Source organism: Phyllopteryx taeniolatus, chromosome 1 (assembly GCF_024500385.1).
Source record: "Phyllopteryx taeniolatus isolate TA_2022b chromosome 1, UOR_Ptae_1.2, whole genome shotgun sequence".
Taxonomy (NCBI): Eukaryota; Metazoa; Chordata; class Actinopteri; order Syngnathiformes; family Syngnathidae; genus Phyllopteryx; species Phyllopteryx taeniolatus.
This window is the reverse complement of record NC_084502.1, coordinates 22,784,751-22,804,221: the sequence shown is the minus strand read 5'-3', so window position 1 is coordinate 22,804,221 and position 19,471 is coordinate 22,784,751. Positions and strand designations below refer to the sequence as shown.

The 19,471-nt window shown below is 41.3% G+C and overlaps 1 protein-coding gene across 5 annotated transcripts in view; it reads right to left on the bottom strand.

Moving 5' to 3' along the window:
• The window catches only part of LOC133481977 (copine-9), a 92,423-nt gene that overhangs the window by 2,538 nt on the left and 70,414 nt on the right, over positions 1–19,471 (bottom strand). For 2 of the 5 annotated variants that reach the window (XM_061781428.1, XM_061781443.1), the window contains 10 exons: positions 18,499–18,540; positions 16,151–16,226; positions 15,583–15,636; positions 14,908–14,969; positions 14,225–14,271; positions 7,898–8,079; positions 6,319–6,446; positions 5,574–5,676; positions 4,040–4,097; positions 1,121–1,194 (listed from right to left, as the gene is read on the bottom strand). In XM_061781428.1, coding sequence (XP_061637412.1) covers positions 1,121–1,194; positions 4,040–4,097; positions 5,574–5,676; positions 6,319–6,446; positions 7,898–8,079; positions 14,225–14,271; positions 14,908–14,969; positions 15,583–15,636; positions 16,151–16,226; positions 18,499–18,540 — 826 coding nt within the window. Of the gene's footprint in view, positions 1–1,120; positions 1,195–4,039; positions 4,098–5,573; positions 5,677–6,318; positions 6,447–7,897; positions 8,080–14,224; positions 14,272–14,907; positions 14,970–15,582; positions 15,637–16,150; positions 16,227–16,922; positions 17,144–17,229; positions 17,310–18,498; positions 18,541–19,471 lie in introns of those variants that run through there. The other 3 variants (XM_061781435.1, XM_061781453.1, XR_009789661.1) reach the window with 3 other exon arrangements.

Sequence of the window (19,471 nt, the reverse complement as noted above, 5' to 3'; positions counted from 1 at the left end):
CCACCAATACCAGATGTCCAGAGTAAAGTGACACTTGAAAAGCTCATCAAAAACTTAAAGCTGGTTCGATTCATGGCTCAAGGCTGCCTTTCCTGATTGCGCATACGAAATCATGATTAAGTGATAATCGGGCCTTTACATGAACATAAATATTAATTAATTAAGGACTGATTAAATTAAGATCTACCCAAAGGTATCCAGATGCCTATCAAAACTGTCACACTATTTTTGTCTGGATTGTAATACAAATTCAAATTGAAGCTATTTGATAGACCTATCACTATGTTTTTCATAGTGCAAGTGCAAGTAGATAAAACATTGCTTGTGGATGAAGGACTGCTGTATGCTGGACCCCCCAACAGATGGTAATGTGCAATGAAAATGGATTTAAAGGTTACAACCAGTGTAACCGTGGATCTTGGATTGGCTACTATACTAGCCTCAATACAAAGGCATAAGACAAGGTCTACTCTCTGTCAACGTATTTTGCAACCAAACCTACAATGTTTGGTTGTTCCTGTAAACAAAATACTTCCCACTGGTGCCAGGTAGGAGAACACTGGCCACAACATGACTACTCTTCTAATGGGAACCACGTGACTTAAGGTGGGCGGGAAAGTCAGTGTTGCTGCCATGCAAAATAAACAACATTTTGGATCAATAACAAGTAGGCTGCAGTGAAGGTGCAGTGATAGATTGATTTTTGTTGTTGATTTTATTTCCCCCTTCCCTCCACAAAGTGTTTAAACCTCCTTACAGAATTATTGTCATTAAAAGGGCAAAGATAATCAGAAGCGGTAGAAAATGGATGGATGGATGGAGATAATCAGAAGTTTACAGCATACATACAAATGTGATTGTTATTGTGAAAGAAATGGCAGGCTGACGCTGAAACATGATGGCAATATCAATACAGCTTAGGCCTAAGAGCAGAAATCATGCAGTGAATAGCAGTTGTTGTTATTTTAAATACAGTATATTATATATGATACATACAGGAGTTAAGTTAAAAAGGAAGAAAGCAACCAATTTAAAAGCCAATTGAAGCCTCCTTTTACTATGCACTTCTGTGTTTCGCTAAAATCTACCCAGCCAAGTTCAATGGAATGGTGTTGAGTACCTGTACAATGTCTCTTTCAGCGAGGCGCCCTCTGGAGGATACTCTCACCTCATCTCCATCCAGCTCTTCCATTGCTAAAAGCAGCAGAGAGAGAGAGAGTCAAAGAATGACTCAATAACAGAGTCACTGAGGGGGGAAATGAAAATGATTATTGTAATTACTGAAATGGAATGACATGGGGAGAAAAGTATAGAGTGAATCGTGGATAGGACATTTTATGCAACAAAAAATGTCATGGCTCAAGCCAAGATGGTGCAAATTTAAAAGACAGGTCAGAAAATTGAGAAGCCTAGTAGTTTACAGTGAGCATGTGAAGCTGCCGGAGGGTTACGGATTGCTTTAGAAGGCATTTTTGCTAACAATAAGTAGGCACTTGTCGGGGGGAAACGTGTTTAAAAGTCCTCAACTGCAGCACCTCTTATTCATAGCCAAACCACATCTGGATACGAAACACTGCAATGGAAACCTGTCAAAGGTCATATATGGTCACTGGTCACATTAGGTGTGCCCCAAATAGCTTCTTTTTCATGTTTTGTGTACAGTATGTACACGACCAGTCAAAGGTTTGTACAGGGTTTTGCATTCAATAGCATGAAAAAAAAAAGTGTAAAATCTTTTGACTGGTAGTGTATACCTATCTATATGTATTAAGTCCAGCTCTCAATAGACACACACACATTGTACGCCTGCACAGGCTAATAAGATCCAATAGTCTTTACAGAAGAGTAACGCTCAATTTTGTATAAACTGACTTTAACACTACTTTGATTGTAGTTTGCAGTCGTGTAGAAAAAGCATTTTTGACAACATATTAGACCCAGCTCTTTTACACCACTGCAAACTACAACCACAATCATTAGGGTCATTTTCATATAATTTGATCAATAACGGTAAAAACACGGTAAAAAATTAAGAAATAAATCTAATTTAGCATTTGTTTTAATGCTTCCTTTTTCTATGGTTAAATATCTGCCATGCTGAAAGAGCCAGGCTTAAAGTCCTATTTTCAAAAAGTTAGTGAAGATTTAAATTTTTAAGCATTCATAGTTAAGGCAATCCTTATTGACAGAGCAAATGGTGGTGGCCCACTGAAATACACTTCTTGCATAACGGTAAAGACGGAAATGCATAATGGTAAAGCCATAAACCACTTCATAAAAATCATGTGAGTTGTGCAATTTACGTGTTGCCCTTCAAACTCTCCGGACATACTTCAAGTGCATGAATGGTCTTAACTACTCATTAAACCTGTTACACTCTTGTCTTTATATGATCGTAATAATGATAAAGATATGCAAAAGTTCAGACACTTTCACAAATTCATAAATATGTATTCATATCTTATAAATAACACCATTTATTATGCTATCCGCTATTGTGTGAATGCAAAATGGCTGCCTCAGCCTGCCATTTCAGCTCGCAGAACCCTCTGGTGTGTTGCCAACAACATAATGAGGCCCTCTGAACTTTTGATGGGTAACAACTGCCAATAATTCAAATGCTCATATCGGTAAAGTTAATTGATTTTCAAAAAGGAAATTCCGTGGGTCACTTCTTTACCGTTATTGATCAAACTAAATGAAAATGACCGCGAAACACATTCTCATTCTGGCATTTGTTATGATTTGTATACTTGAAGTAGGCATGTTTTTTTTTAGTATGACTGTATGCTGTATTTCACTGGAAGGAGTTAACTGTGTGTTAGCAGGACAGAGATGTCTTGTTTCCATCTTTTGCCTTGTTCTTGTCAGAACACATGCCACTGGCTGCAGAAACAGCTGCTCGCTTGGATTGCCAAATTGGTAGAAAATAAAGGACAATGCAGGCCAGGATGAGGTTTAAATCGTCACGCATCACTGAACCACAGCATCAGCTAAAGGTTCAGAGCTGTTGGCAAGTCAGGGTATAACAAAGAACTAAAACAACTCAAGGCTGTTTGGTGGAATAAATTAAGCATGGGTCTATCATATCAGCTGATGCCACCCTTGATTACTTTATAAATGCATTGGCATTGCCTGGAAATAAAACCAACTTGAACCATGGAAAGGAATCTCTGGAGAAGCAAGCTCACCAGAAAAAAGATCACTTTCCTACCTTTCCTCGCTGACGAGATTGCCAATTATATTTTAGCAGCTGTAACTAATCTCGACAGGTCAGTCCAGCCCTGGATTCTATTCTGCTGTTGGAAACTGTGCATGGATCTATAGTGTGAAATGTTATATTTTCAATTCCATCCATTTATTGTATTTTCTCTACTGATTATCCTGCTGAGTGTTGTGGAGAGCTGGAGCCTAACCCATCTGATTTTGGATTAAAGGCAGACTACAGCCTGGACTGGTCACCGGTCAATCACAGGGCGCATATAAAGACAGATGACACTTTCACAAAACTGCCACTGGGAACTAAACTCCTTCTGTCGGGTCAGCCCACGACTCCAACATCTTTGAATTTGGAAAGCACAATTATAATCCACTAACTCTACTAATCTATTAGTAAGTGGTAGTAATAAGTAGTAGATTAAGTGGAATGATCATGGCCAGGATTTTTTTTTATGACACCCGTACTCTTCAGAATGACATAATTTACTAAAACAAAAAAGTGAAGAAACAATAAATATTGCTAGAAATCCTAATTATGAATTAACATGTAATTGTTACAATGCAAAGAGACAAGCATTCAAAACAAGATTATGGTGTAAAAAACACCCATTGTGTCTTATCACTTGTTAAAGCAATCAGTTTGATTTGACGTCATCCCCTTACTGCACACCAACGACTGCATTTTTGCCTCTGTGGATTATGATGTATTTTTCCCGTCAGTATTCACAAGTAATTTTGAAATAAGTTGTCATTTTTAGTTCATTAGATTTTCTCCACAATTATATAGCTGTCCCCCCACCCCCAAGAATGCAATACTCACCATCAAACTCAGCGGGCCCTACACCTACGATGATTATCGACAGTGGAAGTGATGCTGCCTGCACAGGAGACAGCACAAAAGAGAGAAGCCATGGACATTCATAGCTGTAATAGTAGAGACATCTACATTGTGGCATAGTGGCAATCACACTTGCATGTCAAAAAGCAAAAGCAAAATTGATTTTATTTCACGACAAGAGGGTAGAGCTATTCATCTGTCACGCCACCATTCACTTATGCAGGCCACGGTCAACTGAAGGATAGGAGATTTATGCTGCCTATAGCCTAAGCAAGAAATGGATGCCGCACGTTTCACTTTTGAGACAGTGGAAACAACGATAATTAAAGCTGAGAGGATTGAGGAATGGGCCCTCGGACTCCTTTGACTTGGCAAATCCTCAAAATTATCATTAAACGTTGACACCATGCTTAAGCCACATTAGATAGCGTAAGCCAAAAAGTTCAGAAATTCAGCAGCTGTCTACATAGGATGCCTGCTTTTGATTTGGGGAGATTCTCTAGCAGGAGTACATCAAAATACAATCCCTGGAAATTGAACAAAATGGCTGCTTCAAACCAAAAACTCTTCAATTTCGGACAGAGATTTTCTTGTGTTTCATTGTATAATAAACATGTCCACCCAGTATCGTGTCAGTCACTAAAATTCGTTTCAGGGGCTGATTAGTGCTTACTTTCCAGGGCATGCTACTGAATGAGCTATGGCAAATTGTGTTCGGGACCCCTAAATACATTCACCAGGATACACAGTTGGTAAATTTTCAGGCATGTTGAGGCCCCCTCAAAAAAGAAAGTTACTAAAAAAGGAACTTCACACTTGTTGCTGCTCGGGCCCTAATAATGATAAATAATTTGCCACACCAGAAAAAAAAATAAAAAGAATCAGTATCTCGTTATAAAAAAAACATGAAATTTATCACGTTGTAACGTGATAAGGTTCACGTTATAATGTAAAAAGTGATCACGTTAAAACATAATAAATGTGACTTCTGTCATTTGGCTAACCAAAATAAAGGTAATTTCATCAGGTTCAGGTCACTGTGGCGGAGTCCTTTTTCACATTATAACGTGATAAGTTTCACGTTATAATGTGACACAACCTTTTTTATTTTTTTTCTGGTGTGGCAGCAATACGTAATTTATTATTATATAATATATATACAGTATACATATTTTAATTATATAATATAATTTCATATCACTAATAATTATAATAAAGACAATAATTGATTTGATTCATTTTAGTATTTAGAGCACATTGTAGTCCAACAATGAATTCCTTAATGAAATACAAAGCTTTTACAAGTCACTCCAGAAATAAGCCTCTTATCTACTGAGTATTATTTTTAGGGAGGAATTTACCTGGATACTGAATTGAAGTTTTATCAAGAGAAATATTGTGTTTGGGATTGACATGGGTTGAATGATCGTTCACGCGCGATACAGCTGATGGAATTTAATGCAAGTCAAGGAAACGTGTTGGAAATATGCCTGGGCAAACGTGTGTGTTTACTCACATTGACCACAGCCTCTTTGGTTTGGACCATGTCAGATATGACTCCATCTGTGATCATCAACAGGACAAAGTACTGCGAGCCATCTGTTATCTCTGATGCACAGCTGGGATGCACACACAAACACAAACACACACGTTGCAACATTGCAAACCAGCCTAATAATTCCACAATCCTCAACAGTTTTACACATAAATATGAGCAGAGGTTTGTGAAAGAAGGAGTAAGCGTTCTTTCAATGGATTTAATTAGTAATTTGGTCATGAGGCTACTTGAAATTACCAATAGTATCGAATGATAAAGATCAACAAATGCATTTGCAGTTGTATTAAAAATCCATCCATCCATCCATTTTCTGAGCCGCTTCTCCTCACTAGGGGTTGCGAGCATGCTGGAGCCTATCCCAGCTTCCATCGGGCAGGAGGCGGGGTACACCCTGAACTGGTTTCCAGCCAATCGCAGGGCACATACAAACAAACAACCATGCGCACTCACATTCACACCTACGGGCAATTTAGAGTTGTCAAATAACGTACCATGCATGTTTTTGGGCGTGGGAGGAAACCGGAGTGCCCGGAGAAAACCCACGCAGGCACGGAGAGAACATGCAAACTCCACACAGGTGGGGCCGGGAATTGAACCCCAGTCCTCAGACCTGTGAGGCAGACGATCTAACCAGTCGTACACCGTGCCGCCTGTATTAAAAATGTTACATTTATTTCTTCCCAAACCCTTGCCAAGCACTCACTTTGCCACTTTGTTGATAACAGGTGCAAAGTTGGTAGGTCCATACAGCTGAACAGTTCGTAGGCTCTGGAAGTAGGCCTCCATGACGCCGTCAATGCCCACGCAGTTTGGGTTTTCGCTGTCGCCACCCTTCAAAACGAAGCAATGCATTATGATGGATAGTTGGCACCTTTCATGTGAAAATCAATCTCTCATCTTATTTTGCTTTAAATTCATTCTTCAACCCCTCACTGACATTCATGAATATAAATAGTATACATATTTTCAAGTGTTGCAGTGTTGCTCTCAAAATGACTTAAAAATGCTTTAAAAAGTAAAAATACTTTTAAGCAACTATAGTAAATACAACTGGACAGTGGCAATCGTGTCTGTAGAGCAGCAAAGACAGTCAATTCAATGAACATACAGAACAAAAGTTGAAAGTGCTACTTTCGTATCATGAATATATATCAGTTTTTATTTTTATCATCATTTTTAGACTGCCCAGGTTTGTACAACCACTACAAACAACTGAAGTACAGGATTACGAGTTAGTACACCATCCAAATTATTTTCTAAACTTTTACTTTACAGTGCATTACACTAAGGCAGTAAAATTGGGGATTTAACAAACATTTTCAAGTGAGAACACAATGACTTCAGAAAATCCCGATTTGTGAGACATCTGCTCAATGAGCAGCTATATTATGAGTGTCACACTACGGGCCGCCACCTCATTTTATGCGGCCTGCTCAAGCGACTATAAAGTATGTCCACATTATGTTTCGTGATAAATGGATTTGTTCTTTCATTTGGCAGAAAATCTGTACTAAAATTGCATTTATTTCTCCACTTTAACTGGATTTGCAAGCATCAATTATTACCAAAAGCCTTTTCAACAAATTGCACAATAGTTGCCACTATTTTCCATGACTTCTGATTTCAAACTCATTTTGTTGTTCAAAAAAAAAATAATCAAATGTAAGGGCACTCGTGTAGATCTAATAATACAGTGAGGCGATTATACAGTTATATGGTTTACATAGTTTTAAGGGCCCTCTGAGAGAAACAATAACTATGATTTGGCCTGCGGCGAAAATGAGTTTGACACACCTGATCTAAAGGATTAACTCCATGTGTGATGATGTTGGGCATCCTGGAATGGATTGTGCGAGCTCAGAGGTTCCCCTTTCTACTCATTGTTGCTTATTTAGTCATACATTCTTCTCTTTATGATTTCCTGTTTATGTTTTCTGTACTTCTACACTCCACCTCAAGGGGTTATTCATTAATACATATAGGTAAATCATATATGTACAGTAAACGTTATTTTGGTGACAAATTGGGGGTTGTCTGGAGAGCTGAGCGGAAGGACACAAGTTGCAAGTCGAAGAGATGCTGGGAGATTCCTGCTGGCATGCAGATGAGCACAACTTCTCAGGCAGCTGTTGTCGCAGCAACGACTCCTGGTCGAAATCACATCCTGCTACGGGTGCGCTAAGTATGCATGAGTGTGTGTGTGTGTGTGTGTGTGTGTGCGTGTGTGTGTGTGTGTGTGTTTCACCTCCACAGGTGATATGAAATGTTTGTGTGTTTCTTACCAGTGGGAACGCGTGGGAGATTTTGCCGTCAGGGGGCATCTTAGCTCCAAAACCATAGGCAGGAAAGAGCTTGTCACTGTCATAGTCCTGTATAATCTCACCCACTGCTTTTAGGGCCATGGCATATGCATTCATCTGGTAGGGGCTCATATAGTGGAGCGAGGTGGGCTGAGATGGATTACCTTGCAGGGAGGCACACAAAATCAAATAAAGAGAAGGAAAAATATACCCGCTGCCTGGTTAATATGATACGATGCTTCTTCTGATGTCTTATTTACGTAATTAGTGGAGGTACATTGGAAACAGCAATAAAAACACGTATGCATATGACACACTCCAAACCAATAGGGGGCTCAGCTCATATAAAATATTTAAAAATTATAGTGAGGATAAGCAGTACAAGAAAATGGATAGATATATATCATCATGCTCTATTTAACCAGTATAACATGGATCCCAGTTTACTAATGGAAGTCCATTCATGAGGGTGATCAGTGATTAGCTAACTGAATAATGTGATATGACTTTCAAAGTTCATTAAATATAAATAAACTCTGCAAGTTAATTCATTAAATTAACTTTTGTCAATCCATGCCCTAGTTTTGCTTTTAAAAAAATCCTGGATTTACATCTTTACAGAAACACGAAATATACTGTATGTACACGTCATGAACGGAACAGAGGATAGGACCCAAAAATGCACGACTCCAAAAAAAAAACAAATGGACAGTTTCAAAAAGAGAGGTTTAATATACGGGCAGGCAACCAAAAGAAGGCAACAGTATCCAAAAAACGTGAGGAAAAAAGGCGAGGTCGATAATCGGAACAGGGTCTAGTCTTACTGTGACGTGGAAACAAGGAATGCTGGAACGCGACGACAAGGTACAACGAACTGGCGACAAGAAAGAATGAGACACGAGGTTAAATGCAAGGAGTAATTAGGGTGAACGAGGCACAGGTGGGGAAGATGCTCTCAGGAGTAGGTGTGTACGAGACAGGGGGAAAACAACAACCGGAACACACACTCATGACAGTACTACTAATTGGATGGAATTAGTCTCTCCTTCGAATATGATTTCCAGGCATTATTACACTTTTTGATGGCTTCTTGGTTCTGTTATACTGTCATCAAACTGCTTATGCTTAAGGACTGAAGGCGCTTACACACTGCACTTGGTTTTTGTGGCACTCAACATGGGGTAGGGCGCAGGACAGCGCAAGGACAATGGCAGAATGGTACAAGTTTGAAGTTTGAGATGAGCAGTCACGAAAAAGGTTTGGTTTATCTGACTCTAATGGTACGGCAGGATCTAGGGGAGCTACAGCTCCATAAAGACCGCTTCGAGGTGCACTTTACGCAGCGCAGGGAGCAGTTTGTTTTTAACCATCTCTTAGTACTGTAGGTCATTTGTCCTGAGTCCCAAGTCTCAGGACACTGGCACATCGCAATAATTACTGATTACTCTATTTTCGCTTCAATCCTGTTTTGACTGTAAAACTACACCAAAATCTCTTGCTATTTTCACTCTGCAATCACTCCACCTCAATCTCTCCTACTGGATGCACCGGGATGACGTCACAACATGGCACGCCTAAATTAAACAATTTTCAATTCAAGGCCCTTCGTGCTGCCAGCTTCCACAGCATGGCACTGCGTCCTTGTGCTGCAGCAGCACATACAATCAGATCCATAAATATTGCACATTGACACATCTCATCTTTTTGGCTCTAAACGCCACCACAATGGTTTGGAAATGAAACAAACTACTTGTAGATGTGCTTTAATTGCTGACTTTCAGCTTTAACTTGAGGTTACATCCAAATCAGGTAAAGGAAGCAGGAAACACAATCATTTGTAAATGTCTCTCTCACTTTTCAATGGACCAAAATCAATGGGACAAACCAACAATCATGAATCAACCTTTAACTTTTTAACACTTGGTTGCAAATCCTTTGCAGTTAATTCCAGCCTGAAGTTTGGAAGACATCACCAAATGTTGGATTTCATCCGTGGTAATGCTCTGCCAGGCCTCTACTACAATTGTCTTCAGTTCCTGCTGTGTTGCATGGACATTTTCCCTTCAGTGTTGTCTTCAGCAAGTGAAATGCATGCTCAATCAGATTCAGGTCAGCTGATTAATTTGGCCATCACATAACATTATACTTCTTGCTTAAAAAAACATTTGGTTGCTTTTGCAGTACAAGATGCTTCGAGTCGTTGTCCATCCACACTGTGGAGCGCTGTCCAATGAGTTTTGAAGCACTTGGCTGACTATGAGCAGATAATATTGCCCGAATCTGTCACGTGTGGAGAGTACCTGGATCCAAGAGCAGGCGGAGGCAGATGTAAAATGATGAACAGTTTATTGAGGAAAGGTAATGGCGGTGGTCCTAGGTAGGTTGGCAGGCGGTGGCATGGACAGGTGGCAAGCAGTGGTGAGCAGGTGAAGGCAGGCTTGAGCAACGAGACGTGGAAGGTTGGGTGAATCTTTAAGGACTGTGGAAGCTTCAACTGGACAGAAGTGGGATTGATGATTTTGGTAATTGGGAAAGGCCCAATGTAACGGGGAGTGAGTTTACGGGATTCAGTTTGACGAGGTTGTGAGAAGAAAGCCAGACAGATTGGCTCACCTTGTATTCGGGCGTCGGGGAGGATTGACGGTCCACGAGCTGTTTATTGCGTGAGGTGGACCAGGTCGACGCCGCACGGACGTCTTTCCACACTGCCTGGATTCTCTGGAGATGATCCTTGACGGTGGGGACTGCAACTGCCTGCTCCTGTTCTTTGAATAATGGCAGTTGGTAACCCCACCTGTTCGATCTGCCAAGTGGCTGCTCCAACGAAGCATGAGGAAGGAAGAATGGGTTGCGGTTTGACAGGATTGGTGGGGGGTGAGTAAAGTCGAGACATCTGCTTTGCTGTTTTTGGAGCCAGGACGGAAGGAGAGATTGAAATTAAACCTGCTCAAGAAGAGAGCCGAGGGTCGAGGGTTAAGGCGTTTGGCAGAACGGAGGTAAGAGAGATTCTTGTTGTCTGTCCAAATGATGAATGGTAGTTCAGTCCCCTCCAGCCAATGCCTCCACTCTTCCAAGGCCCATACAATGGCCAGTAGCTCTTGGTTGCCGACATCGTAGTTGGTCTAGGCAGGGGACAGAAGGCGGGAAAAAAAAGGCACAGGGGTGAAGTTTCTGGGTCGTGGGGTCTCGCTGCAAGAGGAGAGCCCCTGCCCCCGTGTCCGAGGCGTCCACCTCGACCACGAACTGGAGGGAGGGGTCGGGGTGGCGAAGAATGGGCGCACTGGTGAACAGGGTCTTGAGTTGACTGAATGCTTGGGATGCTGCTGGGGTCCATTGAAAGAGGAAGCTGGTGGATGTGAGGCTAGTGAGGGGAATAGCGACCTTGCTGTAATTACGGATGAATAGACGGTAGAAATTCGCCAATCCAAGGAAACGTAGTTCTTTGTGGGTGGTGGGAGTGGGCCATTTAACGACTGCTTGGATTTTGGCAGGGTTGGGTTGTAGTTGTCCTCTGGAGATGACGTAGCCCAGGAAGTGTACAGAGGAGAGGTGGAATTCGCACTTTTCAGGTTTAACATACAGAAGGTTTTCAAGGAGACGCTGAATGACTTGGCGCATATGGATACAGTGTTCTTTGGGGGAGCGGGAGAAAATGAGGATGTCATCGAGGTACACAAACACGAACCGGTTGAGCATGTTACGGAGGACGTCAGTAATAAATGTTTGGAAAACTGCAGGGGCGTTGGTTAAACCGAATGGCATGACCAGATACTCGAAGTGCCCGAGAGGGGTATTGAAGGCGGTCTTCCATTCGTCCCCCTCTCGGATACGGATGAGGTCGTAGGCGTTTCGTAGATCCAATATGATGAATACCTGGGCGTCACAGAGGGGTTCAAACGAGGGGTCGATGAGGGGAAGCGGAGATTTATTCTTCACGGTGATATCATTGAGACCACGGTAGTCAATACATGGGCGGAGAGTGGTGTCTTTCTTTTCAACAAAAAAGAAGCCGGCCCCAAACTGGAGAAGAGGAAGGTCGAATGAGGATGCTCTCAGGACCTGAAGTGGGCGACCAACATCAACTCCGTCCTCAAAAAGGCCCAGCAGAGGATGTACTTCCTGCGGCTTCTGAGAAAGCACGGCCTGTCACCGGAGCTGCTGAGACAGTTCTACACAGCGGTCATCGAATCAGTCCAGTGTTCTTCCATCACAGTCTGGTCCTCTCGGACCCTCCGCACCCCGGTCACCAGCTCTTCCAGCTCCTTCCCTCAGGTAGGCGCTACCGATCAATGCAAACTAGAACTAGTAGACATTCCAACAGCTTCTTTCCCTCTTGCGATCAACTTCTTAAACACCTAACCTATAATTCCATTACAACAAGCTGGCAATTTTTTGACTTGAGTTCATTGTCACATTTCTGTGGGGCCAATTATGTATTACTCGTGCACTCACTGTAGTTCTCTCGCCATGCTGGACTATTTGCATATACTGGCCACTCATGCCAGAGTAGCATCTGCTCCATTTGCACACTGATTGAGGAGTATCTGTAACATTTGCACAACCAACATTGTCCCAGATTATCGCACTACTCGTCACTTTAAACCGCATACACTCCTTTGCACAATGGTCATTGCACCGGACTATTGCAATATTAGTCATTTGAACTGCTCTAAGTGCTAGAGGACTCTGCATCTTTTTGCACAATTGTTTTTTGTCAATGTCTTTATGTCTCCAAAGTGTTCTGTAAATTGACTGTCTGTTGTACTAGAGCGGCTCCAACTACTGGAGACAAATTCCTTGTGTGTTTTGGACATACTTGGCAAATAAAGATGATTCTGATTCTGATTCTGATTCTGACGCTCCTGTGGATCTAACCGTGTCTTTTCAATTTGCATGGGCTCTTCGGTGGCTACGGGGGCTGACGGAAGTGCGGAAGATGGTGCGGGAGGTGGGTGTGAAGCTGACGGCGCGGCGCTCGGAGTAGGAGGGCTTTTGCGCGTGCGAACCCCCCTCTCTTGTGTTCGCTCTCGCAGTCTGTTATCCAGACGGATGGAAAGGCCGGTGAGATCCTCGAGAGAGGAGGGCTCGTCCCGGACTGCTAGCTCATCCTTGAGCTGCTCGGAAAGGCCATTAGAAAAAATCCCCCTTAGTGTCGCGTCATCCCACCCACATTCACCCGCCAATATCCGGAACTCTATGCAATTTTCTGCTGCTGATTTAGCGCCTGGTGTGAGCGTGAGGAGATGACGGGTGGCTTCTTTGCGCAGAACGGGGTGATCGAACACTTTATGGAGTTCGTTGGAAAAAGGAATCGTACCGGGGAGGGGTTTTGCCATAAGGAAGTGGACCATTGAGCTGCTTTGCCGCGGAGGAGGTTTGTGACATAAGCTACTTTGGATTGTTCGGTGGGATAACTGTATTGTTGAAGGGTGAGTAAATTGAGTAAAACTGGCTACATGCACCTAGGTCCCCGCAGTAGGGCTTGTGCGGCGGGACATGAGGTTCTTTGTACAGGAGGCAGGGTGGCACTGAGGCTGCGGGCTCGGAAGGCGTACTTACAGGTGGAAGTTTGGATAGCATCGTCGAGGAAAGGAGGGATACTTGTTGTGTGAGGGAGTGTAGGCATCCCATGAGTTCTTGGAGAGTCTTTTCTTGTCTTCCTATGCGGGCTCCTTGGAGACTGAGTGCGTTCATCAGTGCCTCCGGAGTTGCTAGGTCCATAATGGCCAAAGTATTCTGTCACGTATGGGGTGTAGCTGGATCAAAGAGCAGGCGGAGGCAGATGTAAAATTCTGAACAGTATATTGAGGAAAGGTAATGGCGGTGGGTTGGCAGGCGGTGGCGTGGACAGGTGGCAGGCAGTGGCGAGGACAGGCGGCTGGCTTGGCGGCAGGAATGACGTGGTATCCGGAACATGGGGAAAACACGCTGGAAGTAACTGCAATACTTTGGCGAGGATTTCCTGGAACAGGCAGGCTTATATACCGGTGGTGATGAGGCTGATTGGAGACAGGTGCTGAAAACAGAGAGGGGAGGGGGGATCGAGAGCGGACGCAAAGCGCCCTCCCGGCTCCAATAAGGGAACTGAAGGGCAGTATATGACAGAAACACTCATGCTGCTGCTTTTGTCAGCAGTCACAGCATCAATAAATACAAGGGAAGCAGTTCCATTGGCAGCCATACATGCCCATGCCATGACATTACACCACCATGCTTCACTAATGTAGTATGGTACATCATGTACTGGTTGGTTGACCGCGCACTGTGCTGCGCTAGATGCAGTGTGAACCGGCATCTGAAGTATCTTACCATTTGATGCTGTAAAGTCTATGGCAACAGTGAAGTTCAGCTGTGTCCTAGTGCACAAGAAATTCCCCCCAAAAGAGAATAAACACAACAACAAAAAAACATTAGTCAATGCACTTAGAGTAAATATTATAGTACATTTGAAAATTCATGGATAACAATAAGGATTAAAATATATTTTAGCATTGAAAATATAATTTGGTTAAAGAGCTTCTACCTAATGGTGTATTAAGCATTACAGAAACAAAAAAATATTGTAACAGGTACCAATGTTGTGCATTTAGGCCAGCTGTGGATTATGGTCCAAATTAAGTGCAGCATATTAAGAAAACAACACCACCACAGACTGTGATGTAATCAGATTTTAGTTCACTAATTAGTATCCTTTGACAATATTCTTTCTGGTTAGGCAAAATAAATAAAATACTCAAAAGTGATCAACTGAATACATACAGGTGTTTACATAAGGGTTTTAGTAGTGCAAAATTCCACAAGTGTAATTTTTCCAAAGTCAATATGAATTCATACTGATGCGCACAAAGACTTTGGAGTTTTAAAGCACACACACACCCACACCCACACCCACACACACGCACACACACAAACACACACACACACACTTACATAAAACAACCAACAGGGTGGCATTGACACAGTGACAGCAGGCTAATCATTATTCGACTCACCCTCCTCGGATGAAATCCACAAAGGTGTACTCGGATTCCACTTTGAAGGACAGCAGAGTTACCTTGTGTTCACACCCACCCACACAAGCACACACGCAGACATAGACACACACGTACACAAATATAACAAAGGGAAGATGGAAATATAGCAAAGGGAAGATGGAAAGGGAACCACAGTCGCGCCAACGGGAAGGGACAAACATACAGTTTACCCGACGGCATATCAGACATTGGGAGAGAAAGAGATATAAGAGATAGTTGGTATATGTAACATAACATAAAATACCAATCATAAGTCAATAATTTTATTTTAATTTATTTCACTCATTATAACCCCTCAAGGGAAAATTCAGACGCTGCTCTATATTTTTGGGTTGCACACCACATGGAGAACTAGCACACACACATGCAGGTTATGCAAAAGGAGAGATTCAGCTTGAAAGAGGTGTGCAAAAAGTGCTGCAACACTAGAGCGAAGGGTGGGAGGGTGGGTTGTCGAGGGTGCCTTGCTCAAGTAGACCTCACAAGTAGCCAGCATCTTTCCAACAGCTAGTTGCCGTTATTATATTTTTGTCAATAGCGGGACTCGACCTGTGGCTTCTAAGTCCAACTCATCACACATGAGCTGTTGCCACCCCAAAAACAGGCAAGTGCAGGGTTGGTAGAAAGACTCACAGTTCCTGAATTGACATACTTCTTCTTTTTGCCCTTCTTCTTGGGATTTATAACCTGTCAGTAATGGGGGGGAAAAACAACAATGTTATTAAATTGTATAACAAAATGATGAAAGTGAATGCCGCAAAGAAAAAAATCACCATGAGATAAGATGCTATCCTTTTAATAAGGTGGGTTCTTGTACACAAGTATCACACACTGAAAGAGGCTTTAAAATGAAAACGAATGCAACAATAATCATAGTGACTGTCTATTAATCTAAACCGATATATCAATACAATTTACTTTTTGGCATGCATTAATAGAATCATCATCCATCATTAGTTATCTACAAATTATTTGCCTAAATGAACATTCTACAAGTTAATGTTTTTCTAAATAGAACCTATTTTAGAGGGTAACAAAAATAAAATAAAAAAGCATTCATGGTTCCTTGAAAACATTGTAATATTTCCACCATTTAAAGATTGTGGACAGCACGTTACTAATTAGTCCTACAATGACTACATATTTATTATCGTGCACTGGAAATGCAATAACATATGAATAACATTCTTTTGGGTTTCACCTCATAGACGTTGAACTGGTTCTGTCCCCGAGACAGCTCTCTGTAGCTGGTGGTGAACTCGCCAATGAAGTCATGGCTGCAGACACACACCCACACATGGGCAAGCATGAACCCAAATGTCATCATCCGAGACAAAGTGTCAAGCCTATTCACATCTCCTTCTGTAGGTCTGCCAGATTTACACCCTTGCTGCTTTGTCACTGTGTGATTTTTATGTTCCAGTTATAAGTATACTCACCGACAAGAAAGATGGGATGGTTAAAAAGAAAAGATAGCAATATACAGCTTGTTATTTGTTTGTGCGCACCCATGTATAATGCGCACCCACAAAGTTGACCTCAAAATTCTGGAAAACACTTCAACCTATGTATAATGCATTTTTACAATCCATGATTTTGCTTCTACCCATATGATCAAAACATGAAGTATCTGTATTTTGTTAGTTTTTTCAAAGAATTATTCTGAAGTTAAGCACTTTATTTGAACACATTATACTTTCTTTTTATTTACTTGCTCTTATTTTGAAATTCACAGCCCTACTTTTTTTTTTTTTTTGGAACAAATTTATTGAATCAATGTTAATTTCAGTTTACATTTTCCAGAACATGTATACAGCCCTACTTTTAATTAGTAAATGAGAAAACACACAGTTATGCTCATATGTTTGATTACCCAGGCAGAATTTGTAAGATGTGTACAATTCTTTTAAGAAAACATGAAGGACAAGGCGAAACACATTTAATTTTATTTGAATGGGATTCAAATTAAACTGTCAAGCATTTCAGAAAAGCATTATAATTAAACGAAAAATAACCATAAAGAAATTAATGATGGTTGTTGTTCAGTCGGCGGCACGGTGGACGACTGGTTAGAGCGTCAGCCTCACAGTTCTGAGGACTGGGGTTCAATCCCCGGCCCCGCCTGTGTGGAGTTTGCATGTTCTCCCCGTGCCAGCGTGGGTTTTCTCCAGGCACTCCGGTTTCCTCCCACATCCTAAAAACATGCATGAATTGGAGACTCTAAATTGCCCGTAGGTGTGAATGTGAGTGCGAATGGTTGTTTGTTTGTATGTGCCCTACGATTGGCTGGCAAACAGTTCAGGGTGTACCCCGCCTCCTGCCCGATGATAGCTGGGATAGGCTCCAGCACGCCCGCGACCCTAGTGAGGAGAAGCGGCACAGAAAATGAATGGATGGATGTTGTTCAGTCATCAGTTGTATTTAAAAAAAATTAAATAATAATAATAATAATATATATATATATTTCATAAATTCTGCCTGGGTTTGTAAACTTATGAGCACAAATGTACATATATGCAGTCATATGTATCCCCGTCATATTGGAATGAAAGTGTAGTCTACACCTTTTTCATAACCTCTAGGTGGCATACTAGAATGAAAGTGTATAACTGTTTGGCAGTCTTTTTCATTTTCTCCTATACCTATGTATAATGTGCACTATTGACTTTTGACAATTTTTTGGGGGTAAAAAATGTGCATTATACACGAGAAATTACAGTACTCTATTTCCACAAATAATGGTCTCTGACCTAATGGATGTTGTATCCTAGGTAAACACTGTAGCTTTGCGGTGTGTGACTAAATAAACACGTCACCTTAAATTAATGCCTCCTTTTCCCTCACAGAGGTGGCTGAAATTAGCTGTATTATAAATAATACAACATCATTACTTCAACACATATCACCTACACAGCAGAGATTGCATCTGTAAAGGGGAGTTTAAAGAGAAATTGCTGCTATATGCACTGTGAAGCATTCTGGAACAAACGCTGTTAAACATTTGAACAATGACCCGAAAAGAATTAGGCATTGGAAGGGAAAAAAGTATGGTCAAAACCATATTCTGTACACACTACATTGGCAAGGTGGAAAAATTGAAAAGTTCAGATGCTAACGAATGGCCTGCCTGCAGTCAGGAATCATTACTTAACACAAAATTAATCATTATATTGACTTTTTGAAAAAATGTAATGCATGAAGTTGTCTGACGAACAAAATTACTGCAGTGATGTTTCATAACGTCTTTAATGTATGAGATCTACGTCTTTAATGTATGAGATCTACAAAACTATTCTGTCTGAACTGGGAAGCAGTTAATAAGGTATGTACATGCAGCAATAAATGATACTATCTACAAATATCAAACAAGTCTCACAATTTAAAACTGATATTGCATAGGTCAAAGAGGCTTTGTGTATGGCAGAGATGACGTGAACTTAAAATATCAATTACATTGTGCAATAATGAAAAATCACTTATGAGAAAAATATTGTTTTTTTATGCAGTATCAATGACAATAAGGTTCACACTGAGGTATCGTGCCTTTACCTTCCATCTCGATCCCAGTCATAGACATCTATTTTTACAGTCCTGAAATACAGAACATATTATTTATGAGTGCGACAGTGCAATTCAATGATTCAACAACGTGTTCTTCTTCCAGCAGAAATAAGGTTAAATTGCAACACTGCTGAATTAAAAAAATGCAGCAACTGCTGGAACTACATAGCAAACTGACTGCATCATTGAAAGCTACTACAGCCCTACTGGCAATGCAGAAAAAATGGCTGTAACAAAGCATTGTCATTTCAACACAGTGAATATTTTTTCAGTTTTTTACTTTATATTCATATTTCTTTGATTTGAATCCCCCATACACACTAACATGTGTATGTGTTCACTGTGATGGGTTAAATGCAGAGAACAAATTTCATGTGCATGCATGCATGTTCATGACAATAAAAGATGATTCTTCTTCTTCTTCTTCTTCTTAGAAGAACATAGTGGACCCAAGTGCAGGAAGAAAAAAAAGCAGCCTGGCAAGAGGGTGATGATTTGTTACAAAAATACAAAAAGGGAATGCACTGCACGCTCCAGCAACAGACAGAAGAGAAACCAAGTGGACAAGGCAGGCAGCCACGGATGGTCTTAAAAAGACTGTCACACACTACAGGATGGAAATAAAGATGAAACTTATCAGGAACAAGGATGATGAACGACATGGAGTCAACTGAACTGGAGAGCAGTTAAAAACACAAAAGGCTCTATCAGATGGTCGGTGCGCTTTGAGGTGCAAAGAGAAAGTGACTATGCTCTGCAGTCTGCATTTTCATGAATACTTATCAATATCTTTGATGATCTACTTCTTGGGATATATTGGCGGGTTCGGTCACAAAGAACTATCACTGCCTCCACAGCTGAATGATATAGCTCCAGTACATGAAGGCAGGAGTCATCTTCTTGATACAACCTGAGTCCAGTATTTATCCTCTGGTGATATTTTTGCTGTTGTTGTGTGCCT